Source organism: Taurulus bubalis (genome assembly GCF_910589615.1).
Source record: "Taurulus bubalis genome assembly, chromosome: 2".
Lineage (NCBI taxonomy): Eukaryota > Metazoa > Chordata > Actinopteri > Perciformes > Cottidae > Taurulus > Taurulus bubalis.
In genome coordinates this window covers 17049023-17069512 of record NC_136590.1, presented here as the reverse complement: position 1 = coordinate 17069512, position 20490 = coordinate 17049023, and the positions used below count along the sequence as shown (strand labels likewise).

The 20490-nt window shown below is 41.6% G+C and overlaps 1 protein-coding gene across 1 annotated transcript; it reads left to right on the top strand.

The window, feature by feature from the left end:
• Positions 1-680: 680 nt before the first annotated feature.
• Positions 681-13998, top strand: vstm4b (V-set and transmembrane domain containing 4b; the record flags this gene model as incomplete). The annotated part of the gene is made up of 8 exons (XM_079237982.1): positions 681-788; positions 2177-2584; positions 10935-10988; positions 11275-11382; positions 11597-11630; positions 11719-11843; positions 13086-13150; positions 13873-13998. The coding sequence occupies exons 1-8, from the start codon at positions 722-724 to the stop codon at positions 13996-13998; spliced, it is 987 nt and encodes a 328-aa protein (XP_079094108.1). The 5' UTR covers positions 681-721.
• Between the last annotated feature and the right edge of the window lie 6492 nt (positions 13999-20490).

Below are 20490 nucleotides of genomic sequence, written 5' to 3'. Positions count from 1 at the left end.
AGTTTAACACTTGAGGTTGATTTAGAACCTTTGAATGCAGAATATTTTTCCATTTAATGTTCTTCACCATCATTTCACTGGCCATAAAGTTGCCCACCCACAATCAGACTGCAACCCACCTCCTCCTCCTGTGTCAGCATGTGTGTGTGTGTGTGTGTGTGTGTGTGTGTGTGTGTGTGTGTGTGTGTGTGTGTGTGTGCGTGTGTGTGTGTGCATGTGTGTGTGTGTGTGTGTGTGTATGTGTGTGTTCCAAAATAAAAGCCCTGACGTTGGTCTGCACCCGCTGTCCTCCACAGCTGGAAGTGTGATTTGCCCGGCGTCAATCTCAACAACACACCGCCCCCCACCCCCATCCTGCACAGGAAATTACATTTCCCACTTACTCAACGGATACAGAGTTGTGTGCGTGTGAGTATGTGTCCTCGCACATGCTCACCTGTCTGTGTATATGCATGTGTGCGCGCGCGCGTGTGTGTGTGTGTGTGCGTGTGTGTGCGCGTGAGCCTGCCAAATGGGCTTTCCCTGTGTGTGACATGAGGAGGGGGCGGGTGGGAGGTTCTGAGTAGAAACAGAGCGTCCAATGTTTCATGTTACACTCCCCAGCTTGGAAAAAAAAGGGAAGAAGAAGAAGAAGAAGAAGAAGAAGAAGAAAAGGCGGAGGCGGAGGAGGAAACCTGGCGCTTCTTTTCTTCAGAGGCATTTAACTAGGAGTTTATGGAGGATGCAGTCGTGGAAAATGAAGATTTCCTCTGTGGTCTTCGCTCTCCTGACTCGAGCACTGCTTGGAGGTAGGAAAAGCTTATTTTGCTACATACCAAAGTGGATGTGGTGCAGACAAAAGGGTTTCCACCTTTTCTTCCCGGAGAAGCCTTTGCAGAAAACATGTGAGAATCAGAGAGGACGTTGGGGTGATGGGTGAGGAGATGGTGAGCACCAACTGTTAGAGAGGAACATCTGAAGCTTCTTTTGTGCTAAAGTAAACATAGTCCACAAGAGAGAGAGATTGCAGGGTACTGTTGGCAAAAAAATTACACGTTTATAAAAATAAAAAAAGTGTGTGATTGCAAGAGAGGAAGTTCCAAAAGGGAAAATTTAGGCTTTTTGAAGTTACACAAATATTTGGGGATTTCAGTGATCTTCTTTCAAAACAGATGATTTACATTGAACAGTTTGAGAGACACTTTTCAGCCCCTCAGCTGTGCTTTCCTTGTTTGGTTCTGTCACTCAAAACTAAAGAAAAGACTAAACTGATTTTTTTGTGTGTTTTGACCTGAAAGCATCTGAGTTGTGAGACAATAAATTGTTTGTGGGTTGTGGACACAGGTTATAATTATTATCATCATTACAAATTGCGCATGGTTTGAAAAAACATATAGTGATTTAAGGTGATGCAGCAGATGAAGCGGTAAGGTTTGCTCCTCAATATTCATCGGACATATATAAAAAAAAACATCTGTCAGTGTGACGAGAAGCAGACTGTTGAGCAACAACGACCTCATTAGAGATGTGGACTGTATGGATTTACGATATGACTTAAAGCTTAGATTTATACGACAAATGTTGGGCTGGTTGTTATTAGTCGCAAAACCTTATAGGTGTGCAGTTGAGCTCAACATCAAGGTTCGATTTTTGAAGATGGGCGCGGCCTGAGCAAGAGGGGCGTAGGGGCCATTGGCTCCCAACTTTATGTTCCCGGTCCAAATATAGCGTTCCTCGCTTTTCTTTGGCCATTTATTATATTAGGTTAATCAGTTTTAATATGAAAGTTAACTTCTCAGTTAAGTCATTGGGTTTTAAACTCGAACAACGAAATAACAATCCAACAAAGTCAATCAAGTATTCAGTTTGAGTTCTAGCACTTGGTTTGATATGGTATGTGTGTTTGCATAGACAAAACAGTTGAGAGACAGAAAACTGCTGAATGTGTTTAAAGTCAAACTCAAAGGGTTGCTTTAACCAACAGGCAGTCAACACAAGAGAGGAGCGTGGCCTCACGTGTGTTTGGTTAAAACTTAACCTGCATCCACTTCTCAGACATCTTTTTCAGTTCATAAGGGGCATGAAGTATGGGATGTATGATATAGATCAAGAGATCACCACTCATCCAAACAAATCCAGACATCTTGATACTACATGCTTCAAATGGTTCTAAAATGACTTAATATATCTTCTCCAGATTTGTCTTTGGCCATCAACGTCACCATCACCCCTTCCCCCTTCATGGTGGCCCAGGAGGGTCAAAATGTCACACTCACTTGCATTGTGTCCCAGCGGCGGCGCAACGCTGCTTTGCCAGTGGTGAAATGGACCTTCCTGCCAGAGGGCACGGAGCGGCCGGAGGACGAACTCCTCATCGCCCGGGTCAACATGAGGAAAGCCCGCTTCTATGGCAACTACACCAAGAGTTTCCCGTGGCCCAAACTGAAGCTGGCAGTGGTGAAGCAGGGGAAGATATTTGACCTGGTGGTCCTGAATGTGTCCGAGAGGGACCGGGGGCTCTACGCGTGCCGGGTACAAGAGTTCAGGAAACACCAGGACCGCTGGAAGGCCTCATCCAACTGCACTGCCGCTACTCAGCTCAGAGGTGAGGGCGGAGCTTACCGTTTTTGTTTTTCCTGGCCTTTTCTTATCACTGGAAGATTTACCAAGCAAGCATTGCATTTGTCGAGTTGCAAGAGTGTACACATTTGTAAATGGGAAAAGTAGTGCTTAGAGAGTTTCCTCAACGGGTGCTTTGTTAGAAACAGGGAATGAAAGGTATTAGTTTGTATTTTGCTCCCTCAGTGAGAGCAAATGGGATGTTCAGCTTCATGTCAGTTATATTCTTGTATAGTTGTTTTATTATGATTATTATTAGTTAGAATTGATTCCAACATCAGACAAAAATGTCAAATCTTTTAAAGAAACCCATTTTCCCAAATGCCAGGGCAGAGTGTTTCAGACCAATGGAAGAACAGGACAGAGTGCTCTGATTCAGGCAAACCAGCCACTGCCTCTCACCAGTTTTGACTAAAACTCTCTTTCAATACTATGCTAAATGTAACACAAGTTGTATGATGTGTCTTTACTTTAGGAAACACAAAAATAGTAAATATTACATTATTTGTATGAACATAATGAAGACCTATTCGAGTGGGAATCCCTGTCTTACCGAATCGCCTCCTAATTAGGATGCTGTTTCCCAACTTGGAGTCGAAACCTAACGTAGGGTTTCCCGATATAGAAGTTAGACATTAGAATTTTAGACAGGGTGAGTTCAAACAAGTCCAAGTGTCCACTGCTTATGACCCTTGAGTAGCATAGATGGGATTGAAGTACATTCATATTCCTGTCTTTTATCTAAAAAGCATCAATAGCAAAAACATTTTATTGTTTTGAACAAGTGGAATTGGGCTGCTCCAATTCACTCTTGGGAGACGAAACCAGTAGCTGAAGCCCAGTTTCTCACAGAATGACATCACTGCTTTTGATGGTACAGGGCGGTGACTTAACAGCTATTTTTGAAACCACAACAGAAGCAATGAGAAATGCTGTTTTGATAATAGTGAAGCCGCAAAAAGTTTAACGCAAATGCCAGGTTCGTCTGCAGAGATTTCAACAGAAAGCTATTGAGCAGTTTCTGAAAAAGCTTGGATGGCCTTTTCATTTTCTTATTTGGTAATTTAGACCTCAAAATATGACTGAATCTGGAGGAGAGGCAAGGGGCGTAACAACTCTTTGTGCTAACTCTCTCAAAATATCAGTTTAAGGCAAATTGGGCGATGTTTATAGGTTTGCTGATCTAAAGAGGAGCCCCAAGTAAGCCAAGATTGTGATGACAATACACAAGATAGCAGAAAAAATATTTGTCTTAGGGGAGCAGTTCTGCATCTCCAGTAGCACTTTCTCTTACCACAATTAGATGATGTGATCCATCTGGGTGATGAGGCAGTGAAGTGGATTCATTCGAGGAGCAAAAGTGCTGCCCTGTTTTTGATTTGGGAGGGGAAATGTCATTGGTTAGGAGCAAGTCAGAAGATAAAAGGATCCTTCATCTCAATGAGTTGCGGCTTCAACTGAGTAGATGATCTTGGAGAGTGAGCAAAGAGAATGTGAGGTTTCAATGCCACCGCTGGCACTGGAGACGTTCACACAACGGAATGGATGACAAATCCACTGGTACCAGATACTGCCCAGAAATCCCATCACTTTCATGTAACCAGACACGCTTTTAAAAGCTATGAGAATTTTCCCCTTTACGTAATGTGACATTTGCAATGATAATAAGGGCAGATTTACCACACACAATATTTCTCTGATTTTGTTCAACAAAGGGTCCTCAATTTAAGAGAGAGATGAGGTAGGCTACACAAGAGCTGGTTTCTTATTTATAGCCGGCAAGCATCAATTGGGAGGCTGAAATGATGACTGTCGCTAGTAGATCTGCGAGAACATTACCCCAAACTGAAATTTTCGTGTTTCCTGCTGTCTCGTTTAAAATGAGAAGCTTGTAAAAGGTGTCTAAATATGCATATATATGATTAAGTTGTTTGTGTTCTCTTGTGTTTGTGGGTTTTGGCAAGGCTAGCAAAAAAGACAAAGGAAGTGAGGGCAGGTGTCTACATTTGTCAGTCAACTGAAGTGGGATGTCCTCTTCTGTGTTTGCTTGGATAAATGAAGGTTGGGTGAGTGGTGATGCTAACGCTAATCCAGATTTCCTTTTAACTATTTGTAACAGACTGGAAATGTGTCACATTTATCCCAGAGATAACTGACACCAAGCATATAGAGCAGCAAATGCAGAAACCCTCATGGCTTGGTTGTAGGTTTGGTGAGTGCTGTGTCACGTCAAAGATCAGCACAGAGCAGTTGGCGAGGCATTCATGCGAAATTGGTTGATTGTTTGGTAGTGGTTTACAGTGGAAGTAGAAATACTTTGTTACTGTACTTAAGTCGTTTTTTGGGATATCTGTACTCTACTTAACTATTTATATTTCTGTTTACTTATAACCCGCTGCACAAAGACAGGATGTTGGGAATGGAGGCAGGTTTTCATGCTTTTTTTGCGATCTCAGGATACTCTGCCTTGGTTTTAATCCAGAACACCGACAAAGTTGAAACAGAATTAAGTTTCATTTTTAGAGTAACATAACATCTTAACATGTGTCAAGAGGTTCCGTCTGAGGTTACCACAGACGGATGTATCCGGTCATTTACAATAAAACATCTTTCCTGCCTTGATTTTTTAACTTTAATTTAAATTGTACATTCATTCTTTCTGTGCGGCCCGGTACCAAGGGACCCACGGACCGGTACCGGGTGGAATGAGCATACTTATAACCACACTGTTACAACTCCTTCATAGTGTCATATTGCTTTTTTATCATTATTATGATAAGTTCATAGTAGATGCAATATATTATTTTGAACATAATATATATGGATGGATCACAGCCAACCCAGTTATTTTATCAACACAACTCCTTGTCCTTGGTCATGGTGGCCACAGCACTTAAAAGAATACATTTCATAATTCTCAAAATTCTGACCCTTTGCTTTTTTATTAAAAGCATGTACTTGTACTTTTACTTTCAATACTTAAGTACATTTTATATCAGAAAATACTTTTGATACTTAAGTACAGAAAATATCAGATACTTTAAGACTTTTACTCAAGTAATATTTTAATAGGTGACTTTTATTTTTACTGAAGTAATTTTCCAGAAAGGCATCTTTACTTTTACTCAAGTACGGCTTATGGGTACTTTATACACCACTGGTGGTTTATAAGTCCATGACAAAGTTTCATTCTTGCAACAATCTTAATCTTGAACAACACTAGCCGTTATTCCACTACATTTTCCATGGAAGCGCTCCTACAGGCTGTGACTTTCGGGGTGTCCACGGCCAAGTCTGGGCCGGGGCAGACACGTAGTCCCTACCGAGAGCTGTTGACATTGGGCTGGACAGGGAGTTTCTCTCTCAAATGTAGAACAGACAGAGTCCCAGAGAGACTCAGCAGAATTGGAACAATAAGTAGTTGTGCTGAGGAAGGTGAAGTTCTAGTGTTTGTTTCCAGTGACGGTCGCGTGGGCAGCTGTCTTACCTCTTAACCTCTCGTGGTCAAGGATGTGGAGAGCTATTTTAATCCAAGGAAGTGCAGTCCATTGTGGTGTCAGAGATATTAATAAAGAAGCCTACTGCGACATTTCTGAATGAATACTGCAATTACGACACGAATGGCAAGACATGTAGAAAATAAAGCCACATAATAGTTTTTTAATTACACAATTTGGTTGAAATGAAGACCAAAATATCTCTCTTATTTAGCAAGCTGTTGAGAGTACTTCAAAACAGCATTTCACCCTTTAGCAACTTGAATATTCTATTCATTTGTTTTTAGATATTTAAAACAAAATATACATTTTAAGCCCATTTTAAATTGTGAACACTAAACTCCAAGGTAAACTATTAGATTTTTTCCCCATATGAATTCATAACTCAAAACAATGCCCAGGATCTAGATTGAGTAATCATGGACGGGCCAGAGCTCCATCAACACAGGAAAACTGCACTATTTTTCCCAGCAGCCCAGCAGGCGGTGGTATTCTTTCCCAGTATCCACACCAACGGTTGACAGCTATGATAAACATCAGCTACATAGGTGAGAGGTTAAAGACCCTCTGGGACCATTGCTCCTGGTCCCCACTTCACATTAGAAACAGCAGATGCCTGAGCCTTTATGTGCACAAATGTGTACCTTTGCGACGTCGAAGTGTTGGAATTCTTGCCGGTCGGATAACATTAGATGACCAGGTGTTTCCACAATCACACAAAAATCCCATTACTCTACTTACTACTGCTATAATAAACACATCCAGAGAGGTCAGAGGGTTTTGGTAAAAAAAAACCTGAAGGCTGACAGTGTGGACAGAGCCTCCTCTTGGCATAAACAAACTGAACTTGTAAGTGTTTCTATAACACATGTGGGCGACTGCCAGTTAACAAAGGTGCTTCCAAGAGGTGCACGGCACACGGCATGGGCTTAATTAAGCATAGCAAGAACATAGAATTCTGGGTTTTGTATTGGCAGCTTTACAAGACAAAATTTGAAATATCGCAGTTCTTGGGTCACAAACATCGCTGTAGAGGGTATTTTTTTAGAAGCCAACTAAATAGGCCTGTGGGTATTGCTATAGTAGGGATACAGTGAGGATAATGTACTGAAAGATGCTAATTCTAAGAAGAAAAGAGGCAAAGAGACAGCAGGAAGTTAAAGGGTGAATTATGCAAAGCTTTGTTAAGACACAAGGTCGCTGTGTACTTACATTCATCTCTAGTCATTTGTAATACAGTGAATCAGAGCAGTGAGTGGCTCAGTACATGGTGAAGACACAGAGGTTTATTCACTCTGGCCTGTGTATTGATGTTTGCAGTATTGAGTTTGTTGGGGCGCAAAAAAAGAGCGACCAATCTCAAATGGTCAGCAAATGAATGCAACTCTGTTGCTTGAGCGAACAAAAAGTAGTCTATTTGAATGCTTCCACTGTAGTCCGATGTAGTCTTCGAACATTCAAAAGTTGCTTTAAAAAGGAAGCCATTTTCTAGATGGGGATAAAGGCCAGTTAAATGGCATACAGTACACCAGATTTCTCCCTTTTCTGATTAATTCAACAGGCACAGCTGCCGCACTGACAGAGCTGCACACATCGCAAGGCGAAAAAACACCACATAAACGTCAGAGATGTTATCGAGATTTACGCTGTGAAAAATCTGCTGTGAAAGAAGGGCAGGCCTTTGAATTACATCAGCTGCCATTTCAAACAAGTGGGAGAAAGTCTGTTTAATTCAATTCAATTCAGTTTATTGTATATAGCCCAACATCACAAATACAAGTTTGCCTCGGAGGGCTTTACAATCTGTACACATAACATCCCTGTCCCGGGACCTCACATCGGATCAGGAAAAACTCCCCCAATAAAGATAGTAAAAACACTTTCACAGGGGAAAAAAAGGGGAAGAAACCTGAGGGAGAGCAAAAGAGGAGGATCCCTCTCCCCGGATAGACAGAAGCAATAGATGTCATATGGCCAGAATGAATAACGTAACGGAGTTGCAGCACATTCAATGAATATGACATATATATAGTAGGCATGGTCCATGATCCAGAGCCACGATCCATGAAGCAGAGGGAGGTAGAAAGGGGGGGCATCAGCAGGGCCATGGCAGCTGGCAGGACCGGTTCCAGGCCGGTTGCATCAGCAGGGCCATGGCAGCAGGCAGGGCCGGTTCCAGGCAGCCACGAATCCATGGAAAAAGAAAGTAGAGTTAGTAATGTGCATTGAAGAGACAATAATTTATCCAGGAGGAGAGAAAGAAGAGGAGAAGAGGAGAGGAGGCGCGAAAGAGGAAGAGAAGAAGCGAGGAGGAGCTCAGTGTATCCTAAGATGTCCCCCAGCAGTCTAGGCCTATCTAGGGCCTGGACCAGGGCAAACCTGAGCCAGCCCTAACTATAAGCCTGAAACAGCCCTAACTATGAGCGCTATCAAAGAGGAAAGTCTTAAGTCTACTCTTAAATGAGGTGACCGTGCCTGACCCCCGGACTGAAAGTGGAAGCTGATTCCACAGAAGAGGAGCCCGATAACTGAAAGCTCTAGCCCCCAACCTACTTTTTAAGACTCTGGGAACCACAAGTAACCCTGCATTCAGTGAGCGTAATGCTCTAGTGGGGAAATATGGCACTATAAGCTCCTTAATGTACTATTTCACTCAGAAACAGCGCAGCAAGATAAAATAGCTTTACAGTAAATAGCTTTTGCAGTTTGAGCTACAGTTGGTAGCTTTAATAAATATAACTATTTGTCGTGTTTGCTGTCACTGGCAGTGGCACAAATATGGTTCCTCTGCCTCATTTAAGTTCGGAAAAACAACCAATCAGAGCTGAGGAGTCTCCAACACAGCTGTCAATCACTGCTTGTGAAGCTCATGCACGATCAAATCGTCAAACTAGGCAGTGCTGATCAAATATGAATCAAGATTATGGGACTGTGTTGCCCATATCTCGTCTCTCATCTTTCCAGAAACATTTTAGGTCACTGTCAAGCTGTAACATTAGAAAGTTTAATGGAACATTGGAGCCAAAACCAAGCACCGGCCACCTCTTCTGAACTTCATTTTACATTGAAATATGTTTCTGAAAAGGGGAGAAAAAGGCAATGCGGTAACACAATGTGTTTTTCCTCCAGTGCTGACTTGAATTACGAATGACTTCTTCGGGATTATTCCGGCATTTCATCTTCTCAGTCTGATTCATCCTTGTGATTGGTGACAATCTTTGAAAGTCTGAAAAGCTCAAGTATAAAGACGGCTTGGCGAGTCAATCTGATAGTATGTGTTTCCCCCTCACATTCTCCTGTAAGCACAGACTTTGATTTAGCTCTATTCAGTCCTAAAACGGCAAACCCTCTCATATTTTATAAAGTACATATTCAGCAAAAGACGTAATGATCCAGAACTAGTTCTTTCTTGCCTTTTAAATGTGATTGAGGCCAGTGCTTTCAAACGACAGAATGTAGGTCACACGGGTAGTGTAGGGTTAGTGGGGTTAGTTTCACAGATGGGGACCGAAAGGTATCTTCCCTAGAGGACTTTTTGGTCCATAAAATCCTTTCAACCAAAAGTCTAGAGAAAAGGATTAAAGGAAGTATTAAAACCAAGGTGTCAAAGAAGGATCATATTAGAAATGTACCTTTCAGTGCATTTTATTTTTGCTTGACAGACTGCTCTGTGAACTGGTGAAAGAAGCGGTGTGCTGCCAGCAGTTTGGTATCAGAGTACCCTGTTATTGCTGGTTGAGAAATTTAGTTAAAATCCTATCGTATAGGAAAATGAGTAGTTTGACTGGGGAGGTATTAGCACGGTGCAGCCTTTTTGAAGAAACTGAACTGCAGGTGGTTTTAAGTAAACAGCATCATGTGATATTTGACGGTTTTTAATTCATGGTTTGGATGTTCCACACAGCTTCAGTCCAAAATGTCCGATTCGTTTTTTTTCTTTTAGTGTGCGATCTACTTCTTTATATTTATATTTCTCTATAACTAGCAGAAAATACCCTCTCCTACTTCCATTCACCTATATGGCCAGGTGAGTGTCACTTCACTGTGCTGTGGTCACATGGGCCGGAGAAACGAGTGAGTGTGCGGGAGCGAGATTTCTGGTTGAGTTTTGGAAACATATTTGCTCAGTGTTTTTGCACATAGCTGGGATTCTCCTGACAAGGCAGCAATCACATTGATTCTCCACCAATGCTCATATCTGTTTTTATTTGGGGTGCATTGGTCATCTACTCGGAAATGTCCAGTAAGCCACTCCCAAAAATGATATTGTGACGCTAAAAACACTATTTAAGTGAAATCCATTTTAATGAGCCTATCTTCATTCCCGGTATGGTGCGTCCTTTAAAGTTGTTGGCGTAACTGACTGTTAACTGATCCCTCCCTCAAACGCAGATTATCCAGTCAATGCTTAGCAATCCTAATTAGGCATGGCAGGTCTGGTAAACAGGGAAAGTCAGTTTTCTAAATTGGGATGTATGCCTCTATAAAATGTACCGGGGTCAGAATGTTCCTGTCAATATTTTTATATAAATGTTGTTGAGGTCACAAAAAAGAAAAAGTAGAGAATGTGAGGTGAACATTTACAATGATCACTCCAAACCAACTGTTTGCATTAATTCATCCAGCATAAGGTTAAAGCCTCTGGACAGTGATTCAGAGACACAATCGAGCAGGGAGGAGTCCATCCTCGGCCCGTTGTCTTCCTACAATTAGCTTTATTTAAACTCTAGCCAGTGTGTAATCAGGCGGCAGGGATGCCACAGTGATGGCAGTGGACTTAACATGCTTTTCTCCTCGCTCTCTCTCTTTCTCTCTCTCACTCTTTCTTTCTCCATGTAGTGCATGTCCTACCGGCCACCAAGGCCAAAGAAAGCTTGTGGAGTTTGTTTGAAGGTAAGACGTCATATTTGTAACGCGTGTGTTCGTGTGTGTGTGCGTGTGTGTGTGTGTGTGCGTGTGTGTGTGTGTGTGTGTGTGTGTGAGAGTTTGTGGTGGACTCGCTTTGTCCTTGGCAGGCAAAAAATAGCCCAAACCAAAGGATATAGCACAGTGACTTAAATAGCTCAGCAAAACATGTACTTCTTTTTTTTCTCTCCATATTTTTGTGTATTGTGGAGCAGTAGGCATGCGGCTGATGTGAGTGTGTGTGTGTGTGTGTGTGTACATTTTTGTTTTTCAGATGTGTATCTGTGTGCAGTGCTGATCTGCTCAGTGGGCTTGCTGTGTATGTGCATGTTCACGGTGACGGTAACCTGCCAGTACATACAGAGGAAGCAGAGGTTAAAAGGTAAGCAGCAACATCAATCTACCTCTCTACTGGCCTTTGACCTTCATCCTGTTTCTATTATTTCCTCCATCTTTTTTCTCTACGACTCCTCTTGTTTCTTCCTGAAATTAGGACCCAAAACAAACTACATTTTGCATTTATAAGTTTGCTTGAGTCCATCAAGCTTTGTCTCCATACCTGTTATTATGTGTCTAAATGTGTTATATCTCTGCAGATAATTACCTTTTGGTCAAAAGTCCACAGAACAGGTAAGATTGTATGGGTCACACATAGCCATAAAAACGAACAAAAACTTTTTAACTGCACTGAACCTCTGATTTTCTGGTCTCAATCCAGCTCGGGAGAGACAGTCACCAGTTTGGTCAATGGGTCTCCCACTCTGCCGAAGAAGGAGAGGAGGTACAGGAAGAAAAGGAGCAGAGACTACCAAGATGAGATACCACCAGAGATCCCAGCAAAAGGTAAAAAGGAGTCTTCACACTACAGTTGTGTCATGGGTAGCTCAAAGTAGCTCACTTATTGTACATCCTTCTCAATAAGATTATTTTTGCAGGAGTAAATAATCCTTGTAAATCATTGTTGTCAGTGAGGAACACCAGCAGAAATAGCTGAGCATGAGCATCAATCCCCTCTGAGGTTTACTCTTGGTTCCTTTTGTTCCGCTTTGCTTTCCAAACATGAAGATGTGTTGCCATATGAGGTCAACGTCCGCCTCCTCCACATAAAAACTCTTGAGTTTTGGGGTAGCATGTGGAATCTAAGCAAAAAAAATGTTATTTTGAGTTAAGTACCATCTTAATGTCCATCATAATGTGGTAGAGCTCTCAAATCCATAAAGTTTGAAGCGTTTTAGGGCTGACCTTGTTTTGTGTAACTGATGTTACTTTTTTAAACAATATTAGTTGTTTTAGTTTTGTACACTTTTCCGAACAACCAGTACACAACTTTGACATAATATCACAGTGCAAAGTCATTATGGGGACTGTGCTAGCAATATGATTCCATATCCAGCATAAGTCAAGTGGCCAAGTCTCAAGAACCCTTTTTGAAGGTGTCGGTTTGGGTTGTCGACAAGCAACATGTATTAGCATGCAATGCTCACCAATCAGCCTGGAATAAATTGCTTGTTTGATCAGGTCAAAAAACTTTAGCCGATTTGATATTTTACAGAGGGTAATATGCCCGATTATTTCCTCTGTTGCAGCGACCTCAAGAACTGGAGAAATAGTCTGGCACATTCTAAACAGGCCACTGTGGTTTTTACGCTTTTTTTGTTTGATGAAACAAGCAAGATAAAACATTAATCAATGAGCTTTGAAGGTGCTGGTAGTTAGATTGCGTTAATGCGGCACAGCTCTAGGCTACTACTGTTTCTTCTATATACACAACAGTGTTTAATCTTCATTTCTAACATGCATGATGTATTCCCCAAAGTGCGAGGGGCAATTATTTGTGGGTTCATCACTAGAGGCGACCCTTCTGACATTACACACCGTTATTTGGTGTATGAAAATACAGACTAGTGCAGCTTTGAGCCAAAGTGTTGACTGATTATTGTGCATCATTCAGAGCTCTACACAGAAAACCTTTGACTGAGTCTTGAAACTTATCCTATATCAACACTATGTGAACATAAATATATACATGTTCTATTTTCTAAACAGATCTATGCAAAACCATTGACTTCTGTTTTGTCCCTGCAGCTCCCATTGGAGACAAAACACGGAAACCTAAACTTTTAAAACCCCAACCAAGGAAAGTAGTGTTGGTGAGTTCCATGCATGACCTTTTTATACATTGGTTACTTCATTCTCATTCTTTATTGTTGCCTGTATGTTTTGCATATATCACTTTGGAGAAAAGTTTGGTAACGGCACACATGCATTGGTAGCTTTTGGATAAAACCTAGCATACCAAGCAAGGCATTCATAGTGACAAGGCTACCATTGTTTCCGTGCCATATATAATGAAGCGCAACCAACATGTGACAGGAATGCATGTAATCAAATGTACCAGAAAATGTAATAAACTGTGTCACATAAACCACATTTAATTTGGTTCAAATTGCCACTGGAATGAAGTGTCTCTGTGGCAACTTGGCATTTTAATGGCACAGAATGTCGGCTTGAGGTAATTGAATTTTGGCAACCTCAACCCAAGAATCACGCAAGGGTACGTCTGCACACAACCTGCCCTCATGGACCAAACCAACGCTGTAAAGCAGAAACCAAGGAGAGACGAGAGTAAAAACATCAACATCTTTGGAGTCTACCATCATTTGCCTGCTCATTGCTGTTGAACATTAAATATAACTCGGTTTAAAAGAGTTATTGTCTGTATTCATATTCTGACAAATCTTTTAAGTTTAAGATTAATGATGGAGTTAAAACATCTCACTCAACCTCCCTGCTCATTTTCTAACCACTGATACCACTTCCCTCCCTTTCCACCTCCCTCTCCCCCTCTGCTGTCTTCCTCCTCCATCTCCAGCCGAAAATAGTGGAGGAGAATCTGACCTACGCAGAGCTGGATCTGGTGAAGCCGATTCCGGAAGCCAAGGCGTCGTGCAGCGGCACTGTGTATGCCCAGATACTGTTTGGGGAGCAGAAGCTATGAGATAAACTCACACAAACACCACTAATACCTGTGCCTTATGTAAAAAGTATTGTCTATTTATAGTCTGTATTATTTTGTATTCAAACGCTTTGTGAAGAGCAAAATGTGTCACGTCTCACAATTATTGCACAATTGTACATATGATTTGTATATGTTCATTGGTATGACTTTCTTTTATGAGACCAGGATGCAAAGAGGTTTTGCATGCTGGCGTATTTCATGTATAACATTTCTTTTGCACCCACGTTTGAATCACGTGTAGCTTTAAACTGGGAACACAATAGAAGACTGTGCTGATTCAGACCAGATTTGTCCATCGTGACAATCGGAGGGAAGATTGGAGAACCAGGAGGTGATTAGCTTAGCTTTGCATAAATAATGGAAGCTTGGGAAAACAGCTGCCATGTCTCTAGCTAGCTAGCCAGCTAACATGACTAGGGAAATATAGGTGCTATTAGGGCTGGGCGGTATGGCCAAAAATTCATATCACGGTATTTTGTAAGATTCTGGCACGGTATATCACAGTATTTTTTTTCCAAATAAACACATTAATTTATTGATGTCGAAAAGGACCGCCACCGTTATTCACCACTCGCTCGCAACTGTCCAGCAGCTGTTTTGATTGGTACGTAGGGAGCTAAACTGGAGGGATTTAGGACCCAGGGGAATCCCTTGATACTAGTGGTGCATGCACGGCCGTAACAATCATTCTTCGAAGGCAGCAACATTTAATGTTTACAGTCACAGATATGTGTACAGCGGTCTGAGCTACTTACGTCTCACGGATAGAAGTTGACTCATGGTGTGTAAGAAATGCCAAAATGCATGATGGGTAAAGCCCGCCCACTTTGCTGCACAGGAAAAGACTTCTTCCTGCACAAGAAAAGTCTTCCTGTGTGGGCGGTGTCATTTACCCAGCATGCCTTTTGGCGATGTCATTTCTTGCACACCATGAGTCAAGTGAGTTAACATGAGACATAAGTAGCTCGGTCCGCTGCTAATTCAGCTTCAAGCTGTGAACATTAACTGTTGTTGCCTGCCAAACAGCAGCAACAGGTATGACGGTGTATGAAAAATTCATACCGTACGAAAAACTGAAACCGGTATACTGCACAGCCCTAGGTGCTATCACTGTTCCTTGACAAATGAATGCCTGCGGTTGTTGTTTCCTAATAAAATTATGTACAGAAAGTACCTCAACCACAAATTATTGTATTTTACATTCAATTCTGAATATGGATAAAACAAATGATTCAATGTGGTTATTAGTGAGCTTTCGAGATGTATTTGGAAAAAAATGATACATGCTGTTTATCCCTTGTTCACAAGCTAAGCTAATGCTGACACTTTGATTAATTTAAATATATATAGAGGAACCAAAAAAGTCAACCTATATACTGATTTCTATGATATCCTTCAGTCTTTGACATCTCTGAAGTCCGCCAATTAAGCTCAACTGTGGGAAGCAAATTGTTATGATGTGAACCAATGCATTTTCAAATGTGATTTATGCAGGGTGTGTTCCCAGCGTTATCTGCATCTCAAGTTCAGTGTGTTTCTGCAGTTTATAATGACCTCAACTCCACAGAGTTGATATTAAAGTGGCAATTAGCCCCTCCCCACAGGAAGTACTGAGACCATGCAAGCCTTTTCATCTGGTGCCAACATCAACTTAACAGTTTGTTAGCGACACACAAACATATAGATGCAAAGGTGGAGTTCTTGTTCCTTGTAGGCCCTGCACAAAGGCACATACTTTAAATCCAAAAGGCTGCAAACAATTGTGACACCTGATTTACAGACAGGGACATACTTAAGACCGGTGTCTGGACAATTTCACATTAATGCCTGCAGTCTGGCTGTACTGGAAATCTGACGGTGATGTTGTTGTTAGAAGCCACATCGGCTGTGCATACCTTCATAAGGTCTCCTTGCGTTCTCACTTTCCATGAATATGAGCGTAAAATTGCATAAGCCTCTCTTTTTTTCTCCATTTAACGATCCTTCTGGATGCAGGCATGGAAAAGCAAAGGAGAGGTTGTCTTTTTTTAAACGGTGAACTTGAAACCCAGACACAAAGGCACTGGATCCCTCCCTTCGCCCAAGACTTCCACTATCTAATGTGGAGTTATCCATAAAGATGGAGCCCTTGACAAATACAAGACTCACTTTCCGCTGCATGCCTAATGAAGTTGACGTTTTGCCACTTTTTTGTCAAACCTCAAACAACCAAAAGATTAACCAACTAACCTGGCTAATTATCTGGCAGTTAGAGAGTATTTAGTTCATGAATAAAAATATTTACTTTTCTGTAAAACATTTAGGTACGTACATGTGGTATTTGAAGTTGTGTAGTAAACTACTATGGTTAGCTAGCTAGCTGGCATTTATTGGATTTGTGTGATAAAAGAGTCTCCGGTCACAAAAAGACAGCAGTTGTCCATGTCAATCGGAAGTTGCGCTGACTTCCAATATGGCTGCCAGCCAGGTAACACTTGAAAACTCCCAATAAATACAGTAGAGAACCGCAAATGTGTAACCTATTTTTACAGCAAGCTAGTGGTTGCTGTTCCCCTGCCTATATGTTACATTTCAATTCAAACCACGATTGACCTCCATTTGTTTCCATTCCAATTCTCCATTGTTGGTCTCTGATATATGTAATTCAGTTGCACCATGTGTATTATTCACATATGAAATGGTTGAAAATGACCATTCAGTGGCAGGCAGAAGTGTCTTAAAAATGCCCTTTGACTGTGAAATGTAAAGTTTCTTCCAAACCACATTGTCCGTAATGGGAGTCCACTAACTAGAACCATGTGTGTGAATTGTGCCTCTCCCTCTCTCTCCTTTCCCTCTCCTTGCCCACCATTGACCTCTACATTCATCAACATTCCAGCATTTCTGCTCTTGTTTTGTTTTGTGTATTTCATCTGTACAGTGTGTAATAAAATACATGTATAATGTGGACGTGAGCAGTTTGCAGCCAGAGAGGCGTTTTGATCTTTGGATGGCAATACTCTTCGGCCCAAGGGTGAAGGTGTGCATGTATTAGATCACTCCGATGTGCCCTCACAGAGTCTGCGTCTTCAATACGACCAAGCATGCTAGCATTTGATTGGCTGAAAGAGGGGGCCATTTTAACTTATAAGCCCGACAGTCTCATTTTTTCTCTCCCGGAAATAAGAATTGTGTTTTTTAAAAATTAAAACGGAGCTATCTCCTCATCCACAGTTCCGATCTAATTCATTTAAATTGCTAAAGTACTGTATCCCTTGTGAGAAGATACATGTGGTTTTACATGAAAAGAAAAAAGATTGTTACATTTTAATAATTCCGTAAGCTCCTCAACATGACTAAGCGGTTATAACGTTTCACTAAAACACTCATATGTACCCCTAACAACGGCATATTTCAGTCAAAGTAACTTCCCTGTAACCGTACGGGTTGTGGGATTCTAAAAGTAACACTAGAGCATTGTCTGACCAGTATTGGCGTATCCGCACAGTGAAGCAGGACCGGAGTTTTTTCTTTTTTGGGTGGGGGGTTGCAAGGTCCTGCGATCTCATTGGTCCCTCAGACTCGTCTGAAAGCGCGTCAGATGACACATGCGGAAATATGTTAAGTATGTTATGGTGGGAGCAAGATTCAGGTCAAAGTAGGTAATTTTTAAATTTCTGAACCGAAAAACATGTTTTTTTGACTAAACGTGCTTTCTAACATGTAAATGCTTGTGTTTATTGTGATTATTATTGCAGATCTAGAGGCTTTAGTACTTTTTGATCATATTTATGCAGAAAATACGTTTTTTTTTTAAAGGCAAGGAGTTGCGGATTCATTAGAGATCAAGCACAATAGGGTCTGGTATTCATATCAAGGTCATATGAGCTGTAGAACTTAGCTTATGGGCTTATCAGGTTGGCTCACGTCACGCGCAGATATCATACAGCCGGAAAAGATTTACGCCTGATCAAAAGTGTTTTCTGTTCATTTCGGTTTGGAACTTGCGCAACGTACGGTACCTCGACCAGTGAACAAGCAGGGACACCAGGCACAGAAGAGGAAATTCAGAGCTTCCCTGAAGAATGTATTACCTTTAGTAACGCGCCAATTAATGGAATTGGCAGCATTGTGCGTGATGTGTATCAAACCTGTCGGTTACACAAGCGTTTTCGTATGTGGAAATGATTCAGCATGACAAAAATAAATGTTAAATGTTGATATTCTCTGTCAGACACATGCTATCTGGCTTTTTACATTTTTTATTTGATTGAATCAGGTTTTTTTTCTCTTAATTTCCAGCCCACTGAAAAAGCAGCAGCCGGGCTCTTCTCTCAGTCTCATATACTATGGTTGTTTTTTAAAGTTACATTGCTTGCACTATGGCCCATTACCTCCATAGAAGATATTTGGACGGATCTAATGGATTGGAATTAAAGCGTATTGGCACTTTTGGCCCTAAACTCCTAAACTCTACAGTAAGGTTAAAAACAAGTATGATCTTAAAGCTTCCACATGCTGTTAATATGAATTCAGTTAAAACAATACGTGATCAAAACTCAGATGCTCCTCTTATTTTTTATTTTTCACCTCCACGTTGACATAATGAGGAGACATTAGAGGGGTGCAGCCGTTAGCCGCCTGGATGGGTGTCAGCTCCTCTTGTGGTGGTGGAGGCGCTGTAATGAGAGGGGGAGATTTAAATGTTGGGTTTAGTTTACTTGCAACCTCCAAATTATTTTTCGAAAGGAAAAGAGAGAGGAAACTCACTGTGTGCGTGGGACAAAAGGGACTCCAGAGGTCTTATGAAAATGTCCCACCCGCAAAGAAAACACATGGCGTTGACAAAAGGACAGGTCAGTAGAAGACTTAGTTTGGAAGGAAGTTGTTCAAGAACAAAATACATATGATCAGTAAGGTAAATAAGTCTAAATGTTCAAGCAGGACTGTTGGAAAAGAAAGGAAAGAAAGTACAAGGAGGAGAGGAGGGATTAAAACGGGCAAAACCAGTAGAGGAAACTCCATATTTGTGTAAAGGCTTGGAAGGGTAGGACACACTGATGCTCGTTTCCTGTCTGATCAGAGCACAGCAGGCGTTGCAGACGCTCCCTTAAAAAGAAACAGCTGATGTCACCAGTAAAACAGTTGAACAAAACCTATTGTTAAAGCTTTCATGAGTCTGTGCTCGTTGCATGCCATCATCTCAGTCCATAGAAAAACAACGCATAGTAAACACACAGTCTACAGCCCAACATATCCGGTGTGGTTCTAGTAATGCATAGCTACACGGGACCCGAGGCAAAGGGAGCCCAATGAAAGACTTTGACGAGTGGAAATCACAGGAAGTAGGGATTAGATTAAAGCTTGGAACGTTATGTTCTGCATACCTTGGATCCAATGCCCAGTGTTGGACAGTCAGTAAAAGGAGTGACCTCTTCCTCTCTTGCAACCTCCGTAAGTATACGCCGCTACTCCAAGGTCATGTCCACACAAAACAGTCTTCCACCAGACCCACTGGTGCGGTGCCCATGAGTCTGCGAACAAATCCAGTGTGTTTAGAAATACACACTGTTAGTCCAGTCATCAATTTTGAAGAGGAACACCAGGGATGAAAAAAACACAAACAATGATGAGGAGCATACAAACAAGCTCTGAATAAGGCCCTTTGCCTTATACTAAACTGTTCATTTCTTTCATAAAAAGTAGTGGTGGACAACGTTGTTTGCTCTTCTCCAACCTCTCTTTCATAATTGTCTCACACGTGGCTTTGTTTGACAGACACAAAGTGACTGATGTGGCATTACAATATGTATTAGTCTATAGTAAAGGTGAACATCACCTCTCAGTAGGATTCACTCTGCTGTTGTGTGGGACTGCCGGCCGAGAAGATCTAATGAGAAACAGCTTGTCTCAGGCTCACCGACAGGCTGCCTCTCAGCCCTTTGGGTTCCCCAAAATGATGACATCATACATGTTAATGTGTGCAAAGTTGTAAATGATGAAGCAGATGAAGTCAGGATTGTGTTTCCCTGTGTTTTCATACTGTTGGTATGCAGTGATTTAAGGTATCTGTTCGCTGAGATTCTGGACCATCAAAGCCCATCCTCCTTTTAAACTGTGACGCTCTATGTGGCTTTAATTATGGCTGGTGAAATGCAGGAAGTCAGGTTACAGAGCGTAAAGAGCAATAAAGGTTGTTTACGGAGCAGGTCGGGGTGGACGAATGGGTCCTAAAGCACAGGGTTTTCCCCTAGGAGACAGGTGTTTGTGTCCCATATGACAACGTTGACTCGTCTTAAATTACGTAACGTTGCTGACTGAACTATGTTATGTAGGTCACGTAACATTACCACATCACATACTTAACAACCTACTTAACACATAACAAACAAATTTATTTGAACACAAACCACGATCTTTTCCTAAACCTAGACAAGTAGTGTTGTTGCCTGAACCTAATCAAGTTAGGACCGAGTTAGGACGTTTATTTTG